Below are 21,580 nucleotides of genomic sequence, written 5' to 3' on the forward strand. Positions count from 1 at the left end.
CTCTCAAATATTTCACAGGGATAAAAGCTATTCCTCCACACAGAAAAGTCTAAATAGCACTGCAAGAGCAGCACTATGGAACAAAGACAGGGGAATTGTCAGTATTTCCTTCAGCCGCCCCTGGGTTGCTGCTACAGCGCAGGTGTCAGAGACACGGCAGCGAACAGGCCAAGCTACCTGTGTGTGGGCACAGGGGGTTGACCACATCTCTTTATTCCTATGTTCACACGCTCTGCAGACATACCGCCAATGCCACTCTTCTAGAAGCCTCCAGACTGGTTTAGGGAAGTGAGGATACTTCAAAATAATCCAAAACCCAAATGCAGATTTTGCTGGGCTTTAGGATTTTGGTGCTGTAAGGCATTGCTCTTCAAGCTTCTCTCCACAGTTCTTAGTATAAGCGTTATTCTGAGGGAAAGGTGGGCTGCTAACTCTTTGCAGGACTCTGAGAGATGAGGTTCTAATAAACTCCAGGTATCATGAAGTCAAGAGTTATAGCTGCTGGATTTCCTGATGAACTGTTTTCCTATTAGAAAATCTCTTTCCTTGTAATCAGAAAGCTTACTGGGAAAAACATCTACTATGAGAGAATGTAATTTTTCTAAAGGGCCTTTTAAAGTTAAGCACAATATTTCATTTAAATCTATTATTTGATTACATTAACTAGAAATACTTACAAAAGACTAGTTAGAATAACGGTTACTAACAATGAATGAAATGAAGACAACTGATTATTTCTTCTTAAAATGTAATTATAATTATTTTTAAAACCATGAAAACAAATTATGAATCTTCATTAATCTTGAACTTTTCCACAAACACTGTTTTGTGGAAAATCCAATTCAGAAGTAAATTAAACTGTCAAACCTGTGCGGAACACAAACTCCATTCCAGTCAGCTGCATTCTCTATAAAACCCCAGTGGAAGGGCCTGTGAAACAGCCTCTGCACCCACCCTAGGTAGCAAAAATCAGACCAGAAAATTTCCACCTTGAGCTCCCCCTTGGCCCACAGGATTTATGGTATGCAGAAAGGTACATATGGGAGCCAGAAGTCTGCCTGCATTTACTATTACTGGATCCTGAGCAGACACTAAGCTGTTCAGTTGAAAGCACATTCATGGCACACACAAGTGCCCAACCGTCTGTTACAGACTGTATGCTCTCAGCTGTATGCTCTTCAAACAAAGAGATGGAAAAAAGCAAAAAAATCTGAAGTACACCACACTACAACATAGCAAACTGACTCTAGGGGAAAAAATACCACTAAGGAAAATTGGAAGGGAAGAAATTGGATGTTTTCTAGCCATTGAAAGAGACAAAGCATCTGTTTTTATCATTTGTTTCATTTTAATTTTACTTTTTGTGACCTATGAGAAAAAAAAAAAAAAGGCCAGTTATCACTGTGGCTTTTGTGGTTACAGGTCAAAATGATGAGACCACAGTGTAAGCTGAGCAAAGAGCTGTGAGGTTCGTCACTCCACATTCCTTCCCCCATCTGAAGCTTTGAAATATTGGAGGGGGTTTAGCTGTAACACAAAATCTCCAGGATGCTAACCCTGCAGATACTGGCATTATTTAAAACAAAACAAAACAAAAAATACTTGTTTGGGGTTTTTTCTTATATGAGGTAAGGCTTGCAGGATCAGACCACAAGTTTATAAATTCTCCTTGCAAGCACATATTTTTTTCACTCTAAAACAGCTGAATCCAAGCTGGAGTCTATGCTTGTTTGGTTTTTTCTTTTAAAAACAATTTGGATTATACATGTCTCTTGCACCATCTTTTTACCTAAGGCAAATGTAACTCTGGCACTCATGAAACTTAGCACCACAGGTACCTGGACTTTTTGAAAGGAGTTTATAGTTTCAGTGGACACTGCCAAGTAGGCTGATTATAGCCTTATGGTAATTGTTGGCTTTTCCCCAAAAGACCGCTTTGCTGTGTCAGTCTACTAAACACAACCTCCATCATTTAGTTCTAAGAACAAGACAATTCATTTTTTACTCAGAGAAGGTTATAGCTATTTTTCACTAAAATTCTACCTTGTTTTCAGAATAAAATTTTACATCCTACATTTCTTTAATAAATTCAGTGAAGATCTGTAAATCTTACCTCATCAAAGAACCAGGATGGAGACTAATTTAAAAAAAAAATGTTTTACATTTTTTTGTTCTGTTTCTTCTTTGGAACAAAAAATATCATGTTGTGCTGACTGAGTTAAGACCAGATTCTGAACAATTTAAGTAAATGACTCCAAAAGCTCTTGACCACCGTTCCCCTCCAAAGTTTCTCTCAGACAACCAATGCAGACATAGGGAAATACCAAGTTTGCAATTTTTACTGTTTCACGTCTTTCTGTGGAGGAACTGCACATCACTTACGCTGGCCTCGCAGACTTCCAGGGGTCCACTCTAGAATTCCTTAGTGCCACGAATTTGGCTGAAGTTCGCTCTGCAATTCTATGCTTTGCATATGCTGGTATTACTACAACAGTCTAAGTGCTTTAGTCTGTCTTGCTATTCTTACAAGGAGGTAAATTCTCAGAGGGTGGAGATAAGAGACCACAATGCATGGTTTTGATGGCTGATGCATCCCCTTTCTCTCTAATAGAGCCAGGGGCCTGATGGATATAATGCAAGTTTATCTGAGCCTATGAAAATATCTAGTGCAAAGCATCGCTTCTTCATAAAAATCAGACTAGACTCTAGCTCTAGTTTTTCTCAGAGTAATTACTCCGGACACTATTCACTTATCATAACAAAAAGTGAATTCTTTTCTGAACTTTGATAGAAGCAGGTTTTTTACCCTTTAATCAGCTTAAAAAAAAAAAAAAGTTATCCTTGGATAGTACTGTTCATGTAACATTTCATTCTCATGGATGCATATTTTTGTGCCATTAAAAGAGATATAGGAGATAGCATCACTGACTAGACTGTCAGTGATTTTGAGATTAACATAGCTGTATTGTTCTTTATGAATGTATCATGATAATATTGCAGTTATTTTTCATTATTATTGCTTTGTACGGCATAGCAAAACCATCATGCTGCTCTGTTCATAAACAAACACAGCCCTGATCAGTTTTCGCTGCCATCAGGCTTAAATACGCCAGCTGTCAGAAAAACAAGGTGTCAGAAAAAAATTTTATCTCTGCTTTCATAAAAGAAATTAAAAAGTGCTGGTATAGGTGTCTGTTGCTTTATCATACAGCATACACGGACCACATCCATCTCTGACTTCTAGCAGAGCCTGCCTCAGCATGTAGGAATGAACTTGTGAACAGAGCTGTGCAAACAATTGATTTTTCAGTCACTGACTGCTGAACCACAGTATTGAAGACAGTCTGGTCAGACTGAACCACAGTCAAGAATGAAAAAGATACTGGCATGCACTTTTTCTGCATCCCAATTAAAACCAGGAAAAATATGTTTCTGCTCATACAGCATGTTTTAAGCCAGACACTTAAAATAAAAGTAAAGGAATCAAAGAGCTTAGAGACAGGCAGGGGCACAACCACTTTGTATTGAAGAGTAAAGGCATTTACCCAGGTGGTGAAAGTTGTAGGGTTGGTGCCCATCTTTGTCTCAGTTTTCAAAACCACCTTCCCCTCACCCCAGGAAAAAATGACTAATCATATGTTCCTGTTTTCAGGCTCTCCTCTCAATGATGTATAAAATATTGTACTTTATATAAAATGCTTAAAAGTCTTTATTACAGGATGATTTGCCATTAAGTTAGGAGTCTCCTGTTTCTGTCTTGTGTAATGAGTATTCTATTATTTTCACCAAAGTGGAATACCTTCAGCAGAATAGCTTGAAAGACATCTACTCCACTGCAGTCCCACAGGAAGGGTGTTTTAAATCCTGAATGAGTGCAGTAACTAACTTGCTTGTTTAAAGGAGGGCTTTTCCTCCTCCAGACAACCTTGAAAAAATATTTCCTATCTGAATCTATTTGGTAAATTTAACCTGTGTTTGTCAACATTTTAGGTGAATGGCCATTTTACATCATCTACCAGTGGAATTTTAAAATCACAATTAAATCTTGATCTCTTGTCATTTTTTTGGGGGGGGGGGGGGGAGTTGTGGGTTTTTTTAAGAAAGCTTTCACTTAATCTACATCCACTAAATCACCGTTATTTAAGTTATGGCAGTCCTGCCTGTAGCTTGCTTGCACTGGAAGCTGGATTCAAGCATCAAAAAATACTTCTTGGCTTTTGGACCTATGATCTAAAAATATTTTGTCTCTTTTTATCTCAATGATAATAAAAATTCCTAGGAGTAGCATAGGGTGAAGAGTGGTGCCAGTGAGATACACTCTTTCAAAGGGTAGATCAGTGAAAGAAAGATGTCAGAACATCTGTTATCCAGGGGATCTTAACTGAGTTTTGATTTTTATCTGAAAAGCAAATCCTGCCTTTAAATTATGTATGTGCAGCTGACTTCATGTGGCATTTGGGCTGGAATAAGGAAGATTTTTGTGTTATAGGGCTGGCTAGAGGGCTTGTGGCCCTACTGTGTGACATACACAGGTTCAGCCTAAAATGTAATCGTTGCTCTGCGGGGCCTAGCATCTGCAAACTTCAGCCAAGAAGTAGGAATTGAGCACAGATCTCCTGAATGGCAACCCAATAGACAACCAAGTAGTTCACAGTGTCCCGCTTTGATTTCTACTCCTTATCTTTGCGGCAGCACAAAAAACACCACTAAGGCAAGAGGCTTTAATTGTCACATTGTCTTCAAAGCCAGACATAATTGCAAAATACTGTGATGATATACTGCATATCATGCATCATCAACTGATAAAATACCTGAGTGAATAGTAACTGGTGTTAGCCATACATGGGCAGAATATTAATCCTAGGACCTGTCACAATGGCATAGTTTTCTTGCCATAGTGATAAGAGTAATTTCACTGATTCACCAGATTTAGGCTACTGGTACATGAGAATCTGACCCTTGGGAAGCAATTAAAGACTGTTTAGTGGATATACAGAGAATGAAAGATCAGGTCCAAGCTCTAAATGATTTTCAGTTTCTTAATGGCAGTAGAAGGCAAGTGCAGCAGTAGGGATGCTAAGCAACTTTTAAAAAAAGGCTAAAACCACCAGCTGGAAACACCTGGAGGAAGAGTCAGTAAGATTTTTGCCCTTAAATTAGTCCAACTCTCTTGATAATTTTATCCAATTAGCTTGGCTTTTTCACCTTACCGTGCAGCAGTGCCATGCTAAGTCATTACTCAACAGAACAATTATTTAATTGCTGAACATGAATATTAACAGTGGAATAAGAGTAGCTAAATAAATAAAGATTGGTTTTCTGAATCCCAGTAGTTCTTCCAAACACACATCAGCTAGGAACCTTGACTAGTTTAACCTTATATGTGGTAGTTTGTTCAATTTGTATACTTCTTCAAATAGTCCCTGGTCATTAACATTTTTACTTATAAAGTCTGTGAAGTTGCAAAATAGAAATGCACTCCAAACAGAAATTATAATAATACTGTTGCAGTAGTTAAAGAAACTATCATTTTTGTAGAAGTCAGGAACCCAAAATATATTTGAAAGGTACATTGAGCTCAGGCCACTTGGGTTTACTGAAGTACTTTTTACCATATTCTCCAAAGCAATAAAATCAGCATAAAAGCAGGTAGAACAAACCTTCCATAGGAACAGAAAACAAACCAGTGCTTGTGCTTTCCACTTAAACTCAGCCTTCAGACACCCCAAACTCTCTCTTTTTAAGGCATTAGTAGTTTTGTTGTGCTTTTATCATGGGTACTTTACATCTCTAAATTTTAAAGATATCTGATGGATGTACTCCAACTAATAAATAATAATGGCACCATATATGTTAACTTACATCAGATATCTCTCTAGAACACCTCCCTTTCATTTAACTACTTTTTGATAAGGCGTATCAGCAATTTCCTCTTCTTAAAGCCTTAACTAAGTAAGATCATTTTGTTAATCTTTATCCTGTTACTTTTATTCTGTTTAGTTTTACACTATACAGCGTAATTTTTCTGACATAATCAGCTAGCTTCCATGATGGAATAATGTATCAAGGACACCAACTCCAGGTATACAGGGTGCCTTTCCTGCTGAGGATGCTTGAATTCCACAGAGAAATGTGAACAGATAGGGTATTTTCAACTGAAGATAACAACATAGCAATGCAGTGCTGTCAATTTGAGGTAAAAGGTAGCAATGTGTTACTGTGATCAGCGTTATTTAAAGGCTGCTTTTAAATTAGCTTTCCAGTCACAAATGTGTAAATGTTTAATTTTTTTTATAAGCGAACATCAACCAGTTCCTTGAGTGAAAACAGAACGTGTCTATATTGAATGTACTTCTGTATAAAAATGATGGTTTCTTTCACAGGAAAAACATATCAAAAGTAATGTATCCGATGGAACTCCAGCCTTGACAGATGTAGATAAATAAAAGTTGAAATGTAGTGCTAGTGTTTGTTACTAGAAACATAATGCAGAATTTAGGCCAAGATGTATTATAAATTTAGCACAGTTTTAAATACAATACCGAAACTCAAGAAATTGTTCCAACCAGGTATAACACTTCTTTCTTTAGAGTCTTCCCTGTTTTGCAACTCTAACTTCAGCCATCGAACTCCAGCTATGAGTGGTGAGATGAAGGAATTAGGGCCAAGTGTGTACTTTGCATCGTCACTCTGGTATAGATACCAGAAAACTGCACGCTACGTTCTGGGCCCACCATCTGAACTTTTTACTGAGGTGTAGTCCTGTAGAAAATCAAAATGCGTAGGGCCTATCCATTACTCCTTTGATAAACAAGTGCAATCAAGTCAACATGGCTTTCTTGTCTGTTTTCCTGTTTCCCTTTCTGACTCACCACTCACTACTTGTATTCCACCTTCATCAGCCCATGTTGGTTTTCCTAAGTTTAGCACAGATTTAGCATGAGAAAAACAAAGAGTATTTGATCCCAGACATCAAATTAAATTAGCAGTGTAGATTAACTGCTCTCAGATGAGTCACATTCTACTTCCAGTAAGACTCTGCATCCAAACCTTGGATGTCTACTGCCCGACAAGTAAATTATCTCAGTACAGCTTAGCTGCTGCTCATGTGATGGAGGAAAGAAAACAGGCAGCTTCATTCTCTTTTGGATGGACTCGGGTGAACATCCCGTTACATTCCCAAACTTCACAAGCTGTTTCCTCTTTCCATGGCGTTACTCTTCCATGGAACCAAAGGACGCTCAGTTCTCTGCACCTAGCAGAGGAGACAAATGCTGCTCTACCTACGGACTGCAAAGGAGGGAGGGAGGGAGGGAGAGAGAGAAGCTTAGTGCCTTCCCTGTTTCTCCCTCACCCCAACTTTGTGCTCCAGCCAGATGCAAGGTGACCCTACGCAGTTACATGTGTGGACTTAAAGATTACAAGACAGAAAGTGGATGGTCCCTTTTTTTCTCCTCCTGTATACGGAACTCCCGTTGGCTTTCCTGGGTGCTCCCGCTATAGACTGACGAGCAACAGGTCAGAGGAGACGGAAAGGCTTTTTACCTGCCAACCCCAGAGTTCAGGATGTGTTGTTTCTCCTGCAGCAGCTGATGACAGCCTAACACCTTAGCAGCACTGGAGCTGCATTCCTACGCTGTAACAGGGGAAGCAGGACCAAGGGCCTGAACTAAGGTCTTGGCAGGTAAGTGAAGGAGCAACCAGTATCAAACAGCTTCGTTTGAAAGTGTACGTCTTTGTAATGTTTAAGTCTTAATATGTGCTCTGCGTTACCTGGGAGCTTAAACTTCCCGTTTTCAGAAGAGTATTTGAGATCACCTGGTAACTCTGCCAAAGGCTTGGAAAAATGTTGAAGAAACTCATAAATGCAGAGGGGCTAGAAAGAAAGGTTACTTGTGCTAAAAATCTCTCGAAGCTGGGATTTTTTCTGAGAGCTGAGCAGAAGTTACTCAGATTAGTGGGGGAGGGAGAAGCTTTCTGCTACCAACATATTTTTGTATATCGCCACTTAGGATGACTGAGAGCATCACTGTACGGTGAACACTCAATATTAAAATATGAGCTCTATGAGGATTGGGAGGGGGGGATTTTTTGCTCGGTTGCTTGTTTTCTTTCAATTGGACACATAGGGAACACATGATAAAGGGAAATCTCCATGTCCTTACTACATTCCATTTCTTAAGTTTAATTATTGGAACCAGGTTTCCTATATGAATACTTATGCCATTCAAAATGTGCTTTATTTCAGTAGTTACCGGTAATTGTGTTTTTGCTGGCAAGGCCATGTTCCAGAACATTCATAGAGAGCACACACAGAGGAAGTCGCTACCACTAAAGCAAATCCAATTAAAAGATATTTACAGAAAAATAAGTGATGCTAGTTACCACCTCAAAAAAGAAGAAGAAAAAAAATTAAAAACATCCTTACGTAAAGGAAGTCTTTCTTTTCCTTGCTTGTGGTAATACGAGGGTAATGGATGCCTCTCTGTTGAGAGGCCAGTAAGTTTTACTTTTTGGAATGAAAAACAAATTTAGGTCAGAGGAGGAAATCATAAGGAGCTGCCACACGCTAAGTTCTGTATCTGAGCCATCTACTGCCACCGTATCCTGGAGGGAAAAAAGGGAACGTTCATAAAGAATAAACAACCATCCAGAACTGGTGGGGTACCAAAGCCTCATCAATGTCCGGTTCAGATATTCTTATCCCCCCTACCCTTATTGTTACTAATATGCTCAATTTACTAAGTGAAATCACTCCAAAAGTGGCCTCTAAGTTTGTGTCCATCTTTCAGTGGATAAACTGTGAGCCTGTAAAACATTACACATGCTAATAGCAACTGTTAATTAATATTCATCAGAATTAAGGGGAGAAGTCATTATCAAAAATTCCTCTCCAAAATTTTAGGGGCAAGAGTGAAAAAATGACATTATACATAGGTTTATATATTTTAAAAGTTTTCATTACTATAGTCATTGTTTTAAATTAACTTTCTCTAGACAAAATAAAGTGTTGTACTACATTGCAGCCTCACTGTTAGGAATGAAGATAGAGGAGACAATGCAGGAAGGCCAACACACACGACCAAAATGGAGAGTATCCAAGTCATAGAAGAATGGTAAGTTGGTCAAACTGTTGTCTAGGAAATGTTTTTAATTTGCCTGTAACTAATATCAAGAATTGCCTTGGTTTTTATGCTTCCGGAATGTCCTTCTAATTACTTTTCCTCCAAAAAAGGAAGCAAAATCTGTCCTGACAATGAAAAGCCAGCAGAGACATTCATAAGCCAGGCTTACTTACAGTTTCTTATTTGCGGGGGAGAATGGTGGGGAGGAATGGGAGGCACATGGGTGGTTCCATAGATCTGTGGGTCTCTATAAGAAGCCTTTGCCACCTGTGGGATCATTTTCTTCTGTTTATCGAGACAAGAAGAAAAACTAACGGGGCCCAAGTGTACTTCATAGTCAGATTTTTAACATGGCTACCTTTCATAAAACAGCTTGGACTATGGTTTCACTGGAATTAACTAAGGAAACACATACCTTGAGAAACAGGCTAACAGACATTGGAAGTCTGAACTTCTGTCTAAAGTTGGGGCCCATTGTGTTGGGAAAAATGATAACCTATCAGTGGCCTTGAGTTCTCTAGTCCCATAAAAAGTAAATTAAAACTTACCTCAAGAGGATATGATTGATGGTAAAAGCAACCCAAACTACTCATTGTCTTCATTGCTACTCAAGGTCATTTATGAGAGGACAATGTCAGAAATTTCCACAAAATACTGTAGTGAGGAAAGCTTCCCAATAGAAAATGAGGGAGCACAGGTTGCTTGTCAGCTCCATCCACCTCAGCAGGTTCTTTCACTCTCCTCAAAGAGAGGACTTTTCACCTTCAAATCCATATGTTTATACTTTTCGGATCAAATTACAATTATTTTGCTGGATAGTTTAAATGTTAAACACTTTCTCATTCATTAGATCTTTTGGACTGCCGAAAAGCTATCACAAATATATTCCCATCATCCAGTCTGCCTTGCATGCAGAGTAGGAGTTGATAAATGGACTTGAAGGGAAATCATATAGACAAATGTCAGTTATTGTGCAACATGATTACACGGAAGCTATTAACAACAGCTAGTAAAGCTCTTGTATTGGATCCTATCAGGGAGGGGGGGCAAGCACTCAGAATTAAGTTTGAAACTATATTTAATTGTTAAGTAACTTGGAGTCTTACCTTCTCAAGCTATTCATTAGTTCGTTAATGGATTAGTGACACAAGTTAGTCTTCTGATCACTTATCCAGTGTGTCCACTGTTAGAATCCACGAATAGTTTCCTTCAGAAAATGGAAATAAGGACTCTTTCCCATTTCTTCTCTCTCCAGTTTTGCCAGCAATGTCCGTCACATCTCATGCCAATAGATCATCATTCAGGTCAATAGCACCAAACAGAGGGAAGCTTAGCAACCCTTAGGTACAAGCACAGAGAAATATGCTAATTTAAATGCTCTCTGAATTACTATTTTGTTGGGCCTCATTAGTATGCTTTTGGCTGCCAAGAGCCTTTTGTTTTTCTTGTCCTTCCTGAACCAAATCGTGTGGCAGCCAGTGATTGGCCAAACACCATCAGAAGCAGGCAGGGACATCAGGTGTCATCTAACCCCCTCATGGAAAAGAGTCTATTGCCAGCTCCCTGAAATCACATCTCCTTTAACTGCAAAGGCAGGAATTCAATGCTGTTGTGGGATTTTGTCTTTGAGTCTGATGGCTAACAACTCTAGTGGAAAACTTGTAGAAAGCCAAGTGCATGTCTCGTAATGTTAAACACGTTTAGTGGGCTATCGAGATAATGAATGCACAAGTGGAGAGTGAACAAAATTCCCCTGTCACTGCTGAAGCCTTGTTGCTTCCAGTTTTCACTCTGGACTACGGTGCAGTTGAAAGGAGAATTTTTGGATGAATGTATGAAAACACTGTTACAAAAATAGATGCATATTTGTAATGATACTTTGCTTTTGCAGCCAAAATCCTACTGCAGATGAAATTTTGTCTTGGGCTCAGAATTTTGACAAGATGATGAAAACACCAGCTGGGAGGAACCTTTTCAGAGAGTTTCTTCGAACAGAGTATAGTGAGGAGAATCTGCTTTTCTGGCTTGCCTGTGAAGATCTAAAGAAGGAACAGAACAAGAAAGTTATTGAAGAAAAAGCAAGACTTATATATGAAGATTACATTTCTATACTATCACCAAAAGAGGTAAAGCTGTAAACATTACGTTTGCATTTTCTGTTATTCTGGAGCAGAAATGTTATACCCTGGATTGCCAGATGGGGCTCTGAAGGTCTGCCTGATTTGTCAGATGAAAGTCTTAGTATGGACATTAAATCAGGAAAGGAAGGGACACAGGTGCCAGGCCATTTAGCATCGCTGGCCGGAACACTCAAAGCTCTCTATAAGACTCAAGAAACTCCAGTAAGAGAAGGCTGAGAAATAGGTATGCTGCTTTAGTAATGCTACCTGCCTGCTAGAGAGGGGAAGTAAGTAATGCAAATGAATTTCTGGAGAAAAGGTACCCAAATTAAGGAATTTAAATCAGAATCATTATAGATTTATCTGCTGCAACAGCTGTCTGGGAGAAAATCCAAATTTGCACTGGTTATTCCTATGTGAGAGTCCAGGAATGGAGACCACCATCAGAGAAAATACTCTGATGAAAAGTATGAGAACATCTAGGAAATTATATAAGATTTCCTTCAACCCTGAATCTGAAATAGTCAAATTATGAAATTCTCTTCACCTGGACTAAAGAACAAGTATCCCCTATCACACCATGTTTTGGAATAGAGAGATATGTAAATATATCAGCACTATAGAAGAACCTTTCTTAGGCCACATCGTGTACCTTTAGCTCCTTTGCCTTGTCTGTGCATTGCATCTGACTTTCCACTCAATGGTGTTATGCTAATTTATGCTCACTGTGGAGAACCTTGCTTCCCACATTTTACTTCTGCACTGCATTCAGTAATAATTTGCAACTTCATTCATATGAATGAAGCCCACAGCAATTTATAGCTCCATTATCTTCTCTTGTGCCATAGTGTATACTTTTGCTTTGGAGTGAGATAACTGCCAGTACAGCAAGCTAATAATGAGTTTTTCTTATAATATCTCTAGTACATAAGTATGTGCTGAATGCTCAGTTGTCTTTTTAAGCTAAGGTCAACCAGCAGTTAAAATTCAAACTAACTAAATGCTATTTGACTTAGGGTTTAACAAAACTACTCACAAACTTGATGCATTGGACGTGTGCAGATGTCATCGATCCAGTTGCTCCTGCAACTGGAAATCTTCTGAGGCAAACGAGAACTGTTTGCAATGCTTTAGATCGGCACAGGAGCTGAAAAGTTCTTGTTCATGCAGGCATCCCATTCCAGGTGTGATCTTCTGGTAAAAGAGCTAAAGTATTTAGCATCACATGTTCAGTGATGAAGTTATTGAGGCAGAAGGCCTTAGTATTACAAACAGATACTTTGTATTCATCTGTTTAGCAAGGAAATACCTTTAATAATTCCAGCTAGTTTTGCCATCTGGCTTTAGTGAGTCACTGAAAAACTACGATGTGAATTAGTAGTTCCATAATTAAATTTTTTTCATTCTATAAGTGCAGTTAGCTTTTACTATCTTCAACGGCACAAACCCCCACCATCCTGCCAAAGTTGAGCTTTTTATCCCAGCTATTGTATTTGATAATGAAGAACCGATTAGTTAACTGCACGAGCTTTTTTTGCTAAGATATGTGCATGCCCATGTGTGTCAGGGGGAGAACTGCTTAAACCTTAGCGTGTCGTTTCTGTGCTACAGAAATGCAATGGTCTAGGATCGAAACCTATTCAAATAAATTCTGAAGACACATGGCTGCAGCCCCGCTTCTCAGAACTACCAGAGCACTACAGCGCTGCACGCTGTCGCATCCAAAAGCAGGTAGTCGCTGGCCGAGCGGCCCCACCGGCCTGTTCATTCCTGCTGGGCAGCCGGGTCCGCTCGCACCGCTACCGTAGTTAGACAACGACTTCTACCGGGAAAACGCCCCGGTTGAAAAACCGCCCAGGAAAGAAGTGCCGATTCCTTAACTCGGCTGGCTGCGGGGCTGCCCAGAGAGCCGTGCCAGCCCAAGGGACGGCAAGCGCCGGGGTGGGGAGGGGGGCAGCCGGTCCCTCCCGGCCGCCGGCGCCGCCCCGCTGCCCACCCGTGAGGGAGCCCAGCGCCAGCGCCCCGGGGCGCTGCGGGCGGGTGGAGCGATGAGCGCTGGGAGGGACGGAGCGCGCGTGGAGCAGGCACAGTGGGCGTTCTGCAGAGACGGCGCCCTTGAATGACGGGTACGGTTTGCTGGCGTGGATAGGCAACGGTTTACTCGCGGTTAGGCTGCATCGTAGCCGTGCCTTGTGACCCATAGCCAGGTCACAGCAAATACTGGAGGAGAAGGAGCTTGCCTGCTGTGGCAGTAACGTACTCCCATATGCCAACAAACCGACAATGCCAGATTCTACAGTTGGTACTGAAGATACAACGAAAATGTGGTTTTGCTCCTCGGTACGCCTGTATTTCAAAGATTTTGCTTCACCACATATAACAATAAATACACAAGCTCGTGCATCCACACATGTTCTGAGGGAGGTAGCATCCTTCGCATATCAAGGTGTCTTGGTACGTGGAGCTTTCCAGGGTTGAACTCACTTCTTCGGACAATATGACTATTGGTACGGTTGCGGAGTAGTAGGGTCAGATTGCAACCTGGTGTAAATTATAGTAGCTTAACTGATCTATGCTCGGTATTTCTCTACTCGGTGTTTTAGCCTTTTTCTCCTTAGCTGAGTAAACCCTTGCTGGCCCCAGTGGGCTTTCCTGCTACTGCCATTTCATTTAATCCAGAAGGCATTAATTTCACTGGTTTTAGAGCATTTTGTGGATAAGCTGTACATTCTTTCAAATTTCTAAAGGATATCCTAAAATCATCTGTGCATTCATCCCAAGCATAATATGCCCTTTTCTGCCTAGGCACAGGAGTTCATTACGAATGGAAAGTAAGTGAGAAGCTAAAACTGAAACTTGCTAACAACTTCAATATGGGCATATGATATCCTGAAAGTATCAATTACTAGATGTTGAAGAGTCTTGAAAAGAAGGACTCATCTGAAATACTTAATATTAATGGGGAGATTAACACGATAGACATGATAAAAAACTCTGGGTAATTTGTGAGTAACAAGTGTCGTGCCTGAAAAAAATGGGAAAAAAATCTGTAGGGCAGCCAGATGAGAATGCTGAATAGAAAGCTTCTAAAGATTTAACCACAAATGGTCAGGAAAAAAACATTTCAGCTCTCTGAATGACAGTCATTCAGCATTCATTTCAGAGAAGTAATTTTAAATATGTATTTTTTTTTTTTTAATGTAAAATAACATATTTTGGGAAATCTGGGTTACTGCAGAGGTTTATTTAGTTGCACTGTATTTATTCTGTTATACAACTGCATTTCATCTTACGAATCTTAAGATGGATGCAGAGACCAAGTCAAAACTGAAATAGAGTTGACTGTATCGGTCTGTAATTTGGTGGCTCTGAAAGAAGCACAGAGCATTACTTGAATAAACTGATAAACTCGTCATGTTCAATGGAGCCCTGGGAAATAAAGATACATATAACAGCCTTTCCAATATTACTATTTAAAATTAGTGTGTTCTCATCTTCTTCAGGTTAGTCTTGATTCCCGGGTGAGAGAAGTGATCAACAGAAACTTACTGGATCCCAGCCCTCACATGTATGAAGATGCCCAACTCCAGATATATACCCTAATGCACAGAGACTCTTTTCCAAGGTTTTTGAACTCTCAGATTTATAAGTCTCTTGTTGAAAGTATTGCAGGCTCTACTTCTGAAACTTAGTTTTAATTTTCAAGCAAAATAACTTGATTTTTTGGGGGTGGGTGGGATGGAAGAAAAGTAGTTTAATAACATCTGGAGCTGGGTTCCTGGAGAACTACAGTTTAGCACTACTCAGGCTACTGTGAAGAAAACAAATACATATTATGGTCTCTGTCTACATTTTTACCATGGTCCTCCTTGCTTGAGATGGCATGGGAGGGGAACAATGGATTTGCCAAAATACATTTGTTTCACACTCCTTTCACCCTACTGCAGTCAAGATTGCAATGATGTATTTGTAGTTTTATGAACAGTCTCCTTGTGTATCCTCACACTGCATGTGCAAGGTAAAACTGCTTCACTTACCACTTAGTTGTTGCAATATTTAATCCAATAACATAAATTATATCTGTACTTAAGAACTTTTTTTGTGCAATACAGTCTTATGGTACATAGAAACAATTGCAGCAAACCAGAAAGAGGCTTGCATTTTTTAACATCACTAACTGAAAAAAGCCAATTTTTAAGGTGTAGCATTACTCAACATCCTCTACTGAGTACAATACACTGACTTTTTGAAGCCAATATTTCTGTACAGAAAAAAAGAGCTATTTATCACTGTTTATTTAAAATAAATCAAGCGGAGGATTCCTCTGGTTGTTCACTGCCAAAACTGTGGCATTTTCATTACAGAGTTTGCAATGTCAAAAAAGAAAAAAAAAAAAAAAAGGAAAAAAAAGCACAAACCACTTAAAGGGATCCATATCTGGGTGACACAATCTATGCGCTGATATTGTTTAATTGTTAAAAGAACAAAGATTTTCAATGTACATTTCAGATGTCAGATACTGTAATTGATTTATTAAAGACTGGCTATCCAGTTCTAACACTGTTGTATAATGTTATGTACTTCAGCAAAAAAAAACAAAAACAAAAAACAAAAAAACAAAAAGCTTGATAATTTAGTTTTTTTAATAAAGAAATTTAATAAAAGATTGCCTACATGTAGCATTTTAGAGCATTTTAGAACATTTTGATGAATTGCATCTGTCCTGTAAGATTTTTTTTTTTGAAAGCTAAATCCAGTAAAAAATGTTTTTAAGCAAAGTAATGTTTTACAAGGTGGCGGGTTAAAGAAGACTTATCTTAGCTTCTAGCCTCATTGATTTTGAGTAACTCCTTGAAAACAAGGGGTTTAGAGAGTAATATTAAACCAAACTTAAAGGGCTCCTAAACCTACAGTCCTTACCCAAGCAAAATGCCTACAGAAATGCAACGGGTGTCTTTCCTGGGTAAAGAATCCTGTACTGAGCCCTTAATCAGAGCTAAGGCAGCACAGTACGCCCATCACTTGGCTGCCATGGAGTTTTTAATAGGTGTTTGCTTGGCCTTTTTATCAAAAAATGTCCAACTTTAGGATGCATTTTGATGTTTAAAGAGACAGTGACTTGGAACTTAAAAACCCCACATCTTTCTACCTACCATATACAAGTAAAATGAGCGTTAGCATCCCTCACAAACTGCTAAAGATATACCAAGAAATGGCTTTGAATACTTGTTAAATATATATATATATGTGTGTGTATGTGTATATATATATTTAATACTGACAACTCTGGTCTCGTACTAAGACTTAAGAGGCAAGGTTCTTCTCACTTGCATAGGACTAAACGTGGCATAAGCCTGTTGCTTTTGAAGGGACTGGAAGGTCTGGCAGTTGTGTCCTTGAGCGGAATCTAGCCCTAACACACTTGGCTCCAACCACCCAGTTCCTCCCTCCAGGCAGCCTCTGGTGCCGGCTCTCCCTGCAGCCCTGGCGGCCGAGGCAGGTCTGCTGCTACACAGTAACTGGTAGGATGCAGGTCTTAGTTTATCTTCTGGGGCTTATATTTTTCCTTTGTTTTACTACCTCTCATTTTTTTTAATTTATTGAACATGCTTCAAATAGCAAGTCTGGGGAATTTTTTAATCATTCTTTTTACTTGAAACCTGTGTGCTTTTTTTGGATATATATATATATGAACAATTTAACGAACTGTTTCTTAAACTCATTTGGTTTTGTAATTTATATAGAATTCAGGAGATGATTAAAAGGGCTATTCTCTATTCCCTATGCAAATATTTTAACTGTTGTAGTGTTTGACAAAATGGGATCTAAAAAAAAAATCTGCAAAGTGGAAAACAAATCTGTTTACAGTGGCGTTGCTGACTATCCTACCATATTCAGCACTTTTAAATATTGTTATTTATGAAAATGTAGTTTAAAATGCAAGACAAAATATTTATAAATGTTTCTTTTAATAAATACCTGTTTTGTCTGAAAGTGTTATTGTGTTATGACAACTTTATTCATGTTGGTTAGCTACTTACCATTATGAATAAAATATTCAATTATTATACTGATAGAATAATAGCTATGATGTTTACAAATCCTGAGGGGGGAAAATTCAGTGAGAAAGGACTGCCTCCTTCTACTGTGAAATACTGTTAGAAAAAATGATTTTTTCTGGCTTTTTTTCTTAATTGGAATTTAACTATGGTCCTACATATGTCTAGTATCATTTGATTACAGTTATATTTACTGTGGTACTAAACATATACAGCATCATATCTGTACATATTTACATAGTGTAATTTCAAGTTTGTTGGTGTTTGAGGCACAATACATTTAGTCCACACATCTAAACAATGTGTAAGAGACAAAACTGCATGCATAAGTCTTTACAAATGTAGACTTGAATATTCTTAGTGTTACTATTTGATGGTGACCTGCTAGTCATAAGCTATCTTTATAAGATATTTCACACAGGTAGAAGTTCTTGTCAACATAGACAAGTCATCCTTTCAAGGACAGTTTTAAAGCTGAATGTGCAGGCCCTAAAATATTATCTTGATTTCTAGCATAAGATTCCAAAATCTGTATTTGGAAACTGTTACATCATTTTGAAAAATATTACATCAATCTTCAGTGTAATACTGCAATGAAATCACGTTCAAAATTTCTTGTCTTAAATCCTCTATTTGGAGGGATTTAAAAATTGAACATAACGTGAAGTTTCTTTCTTGGAGCAAATGCTTATATTAAAATGTTTAATATACATTTCATCTATCAGTTTGGGTTTCCATTTTTTCATAAAAAAATTTGGGATTTGGTCCAAGTGGACAACAAGTCATGCCATAACATGATCTCATTGCCTATCATACAGTTCTTTGAACACAAATTGTAAAACAGTCAAGCTATTAAACTGATTTATTGTGCATGCAGTGTACAATACACTTTGAAAAACTGCCTAAATACACTTATTCTATAGCGTGGAATAAAATAAGTATGTATTTAACTCGTATTTCAGTTTTTCATGAGAATGTATATAGCAAGTGCACTACAGAAAGCGAGTTATGTTTTTGTCACTTTTGCCCAGTGTTTAATCTTTTCTGTCAAATAGAGCCTAATGCCAAATAGCCACAAATAAGCAGAGCACTTGTGTACACTCCTGACCTTTAGGTTTCAAAGAAACTGGATATATATTGTATTATGCATGTGTTCAACTTAGCTGTTTACAGTCAACTTTCACATAACTGAGCTGAAAGTAGTTTGGGATACCCAGGATAAAACAAAACCCGCAGACAGTATCAAGAGTATTTAAATTAGACTGAAGGCACAATGGTATGAAGGAGACTAAAGGTACGATGGAGAAAAGACAGGTCAGTGACACTGGTGGTTAACCAGCTGGGTCCAGGCAGCACGGTGGAAATGTGGCCACAGCGCTTCCAGGTCCACAGCCCGTCCACAACTTGCCTGGGCACCTGTGGAGTCCACATAATCCATTCGCAGGGCAACTGAGTGGACACAAACCAGACTTAAGCTAGTAATAGCTCTGTTTTCAATTAAAACCATGCTAAAGTGTCTGCTAGGCTGTAGTCTAAACCAAGCAAATAGAGGAGACCTACATTCTACCTTAAAGAGCCAGGGTTTAAGCTCTCACCTGATGCCACACTTGCTCCCATAGGCAGTAAATTCAATCGCAAGGAGCATCTGCCTGTGGATCCAGTATCTAGAACAGGTGGGGGGCTCTTTTGCTGGGAGCAGCTTGCTGGACTGACCACACCGTGAGCCCGCTCAGGAACCAGCAGCTTCTGTATGCAGTAAGTGCTTGCAAAAGCCATTTAGCGTAAGTATTCCAGAACGCCAATTCAAAAGCAATCAAAGGTGATACAAGAAAATCTCTTAAATTCAGGGGCTCTCTACACCACAAGGAGTAAAGTTCACACCTCTACAATGTCTGTGAGCCTGCTCCTGGCAGCGTTAACCCAGCCAACGATAGCCTGAGTCCTTATCAAATCTAACAAAGCAAAAAATTAAGGTTCCATATAGACAGACAGCTGCAATGTCTGCTCCGAGTTGATTTGAACTAGGTCCAACTACCAACTTCAAAATAGGGTTTCTCTCAGCCTGTCCTGCTGTTTTTGGAGAGACCCAAGAGTAGCACTGTAGCACATCCTGGGACGTGCTGCAGTGACAAAGGTCCAATCCTGTTCACCAATACCGTGAGTATGTTTGCAGTGACAGAACATCAGCCCCATTCTCACAGGTCCTGAATACTTCTGCCAGCAGTAGAAGTGATGTTTTTGGGATGAAAGAACAAAGCAATAATGGTGCCAAAACCAGCTGGAAAAAACCTGACATAAACATTGTCTGCATATTACTTTAATGTTATACCAAAAGACAGATTTTGCCCCTTCCTTCATCCATAAACTCACTCAGTGACAATCCATCCTATTGACTTAAAACAGGGATACAATTCAAGTGATTCAAAGGCTGACCATCAGTCATTGACTCACACTACCTTTTTTTCTTCTCAAAAGCTTTACAACACATCACCCCTTGCTCTAAATTTCCTGAGTTCTGCATACTTCTCTCACAAGCAGGGTTCACACAGCCGTTAAGACTCTTAATTTCTTTCATTGTTACAGAACACCAAAATATTTGGTCTATTAAATGCATAAATTTGATCATTTTTCCCTCACCCTTCCGAAAGAAGGCTTCAGGGAGCTTCATGGGCAGGCAGCAGCAAGTGCAAGGGAAGCTTTCGGTGGGTGAGATTTCATAAACAACGGCCTGGGCTGTTTGTCAGCACCAGACTAGCCGCGCAGACTGGACGTTCTCCACAACGCTCTTCGAGTGTGATTTTATTTATAAATTATTCCTACAGTGTATTTTGCCAAAAAACCTTATTCAAAGCGGTGCATTTAGAATCACAGGAAAAGGCTTTTCTCCAACCATTCATTTTAATGTTTAATATTCCAAATAACAAATTCTCATGTTGACCGTATTGCCTTTGGACTTCTAGAATGGAACAAAACTTCCAAGTTTTCACTTCTGACTACCGAAACTACTTAGGTGTGCAAGCATTACTCTTGCTTTTGATATTACATTCATGAAAATGACAATTTACTAATGTATCACATGGAAGTTATTGTTATTCCACCAGCGTAATTAGTTGTAAAGCATTATCACTTAGTTCTGTTAACACAGGAACAAGGACGGAAGAAGAGCAAAGACCCGACTTTGACTCCTCCAATGACTGTAATATAAAATACTGCCTAATAAAGCTTTACGGACAGTTGCACATTTTTATAATAAAGTATATTCTTCAAACTGTTTTTGAGTTTAGCCAAGAATCTCATTAACGGTGTTATCTAAAACACGGTTACTGCGCCACCCTGCCTGCACGCCAGAGGGGACGGGTCAGGTATTCGCACAGGGCCCACCCCACCGCCCTCGCTACTGACCGCACTCTCACTGCCTTCCACTTTAGAACTTTGATGTAAGACACCGTGCTCAGAGCCGTACTTTGTAAGCCGGTAGTCCTTCGTCTCGCTACTGATCTCTGACATAAAAGCTCTTTCAACTGCCCTTTTTTCTTCTTCTGACAATGCTTTTCCTCTAAATGCTTAATTTTGCACCTGCTTTTACTGTGGCGGTATCCTTCTGCAAGTATTTGCAGCTTCCTCCTCCTCCCCCGGGTATTTTAATTCTGAAAATTTCCTCTGGAGTGAGAGGACCAGACCTGTAGGAGTAGCCTGGACACCCAAAGCCCCAACTGAGACCTTCCGCCTCCCCTTCCAGGTACGCAGCCTTGCAGGTCGGAGGACACTAAACCGCCCCACTGAACACCGCGGCACCCCCGCGGGCTCTTACCCCAGGAGCCCTTTTGGGGCTCGGGGGCTTTTTATTTTATTTTTTTTGGTGAGAACGAATAAAAAAGCCCCACCCAAACGCCACCTCCCGTGCCCACAGCGGCCCCCCCAGGCCCACGGGCAGCCGCAGGGCCCGGGGACGCGAGGCGGAGCCCCGTTACCGCCGGGCCCCACCCCCTTGGCCCGCCCCGCCAGCGCTGGCCAATCAGAGCGCGCCCACCACAGGGCACGGCCCCTCGAACCGAAAGCAGCCGAACCCCTTCGTCCGTTTCCGCCCGCGGAGCCCCGATAACTTCCGACCGCGCCCGAAGTCCGCGCCGAGGCTCTCCGGCGGCTGCCGGAAGGGCGTTCGGGTCTCTCCGGCGCGGGCAGGGCTGGCGAAGGAAGGGCGCGCGAGCTGCCGCCCCAGCCGGCCATGCGGCTGCTCTCGCGCGCTCTCCGCGCGGCGCGAGGCTGCCGGGCCGCC

The 21,580-nt window shown here is 40.1% G+C and overlaps 1 protein-coding gene across 1 annotated transcript in view; it reads left to right on the top strand.

Annotated features, from left to right (window-relative positions):
- RGS17 (regulator of G-protein signaling 17) overlaps positions 1-15,626 on the top strand; it is a 29,112-nt gene extending 13,486 nt beyond the window's left edge. The window contains exons 2-4 of the mRNA XM_010581883.1: positions 9,027-9,116; positions 11,017-11,251; positions 14,749-15,626. Of these exons, the coding sequence (XP_010580185.1) occupies positions 9,027-9,116; positions 11,017-11,251; positions 14,749-14,937 (514 nt within the window). The 3' untranslated portion in view covers positions 14,938-15,626. The remainder of the gene's footprint in view (positions 1-9,026; positions 9,117-11,016; positions 11,252-14,748) is intronic.
- The last annotated feature ends 5,954 nt before the right edge of the window (positions 15,627-21,580 follow it).

Source organism: Haliaeetus leucocephalus, unplaced genomic scaffold (genome assembly GCF_000737465.1).
Source record: "Haliaeetus leucocephalus isolate CR32 unplaced genomic scaffold, Haliaeetus_leucocephalus-4.0 Scaffold819, whole genome shotgun sequence".
NCBI classification, from domain to species: domain Eukaryota; kingdom Metazoa; phylum Chordata; class Aves; order Accipitriformes; family Accipitridae; genus Haliaeetus; species Haliaeetus leucocephalus.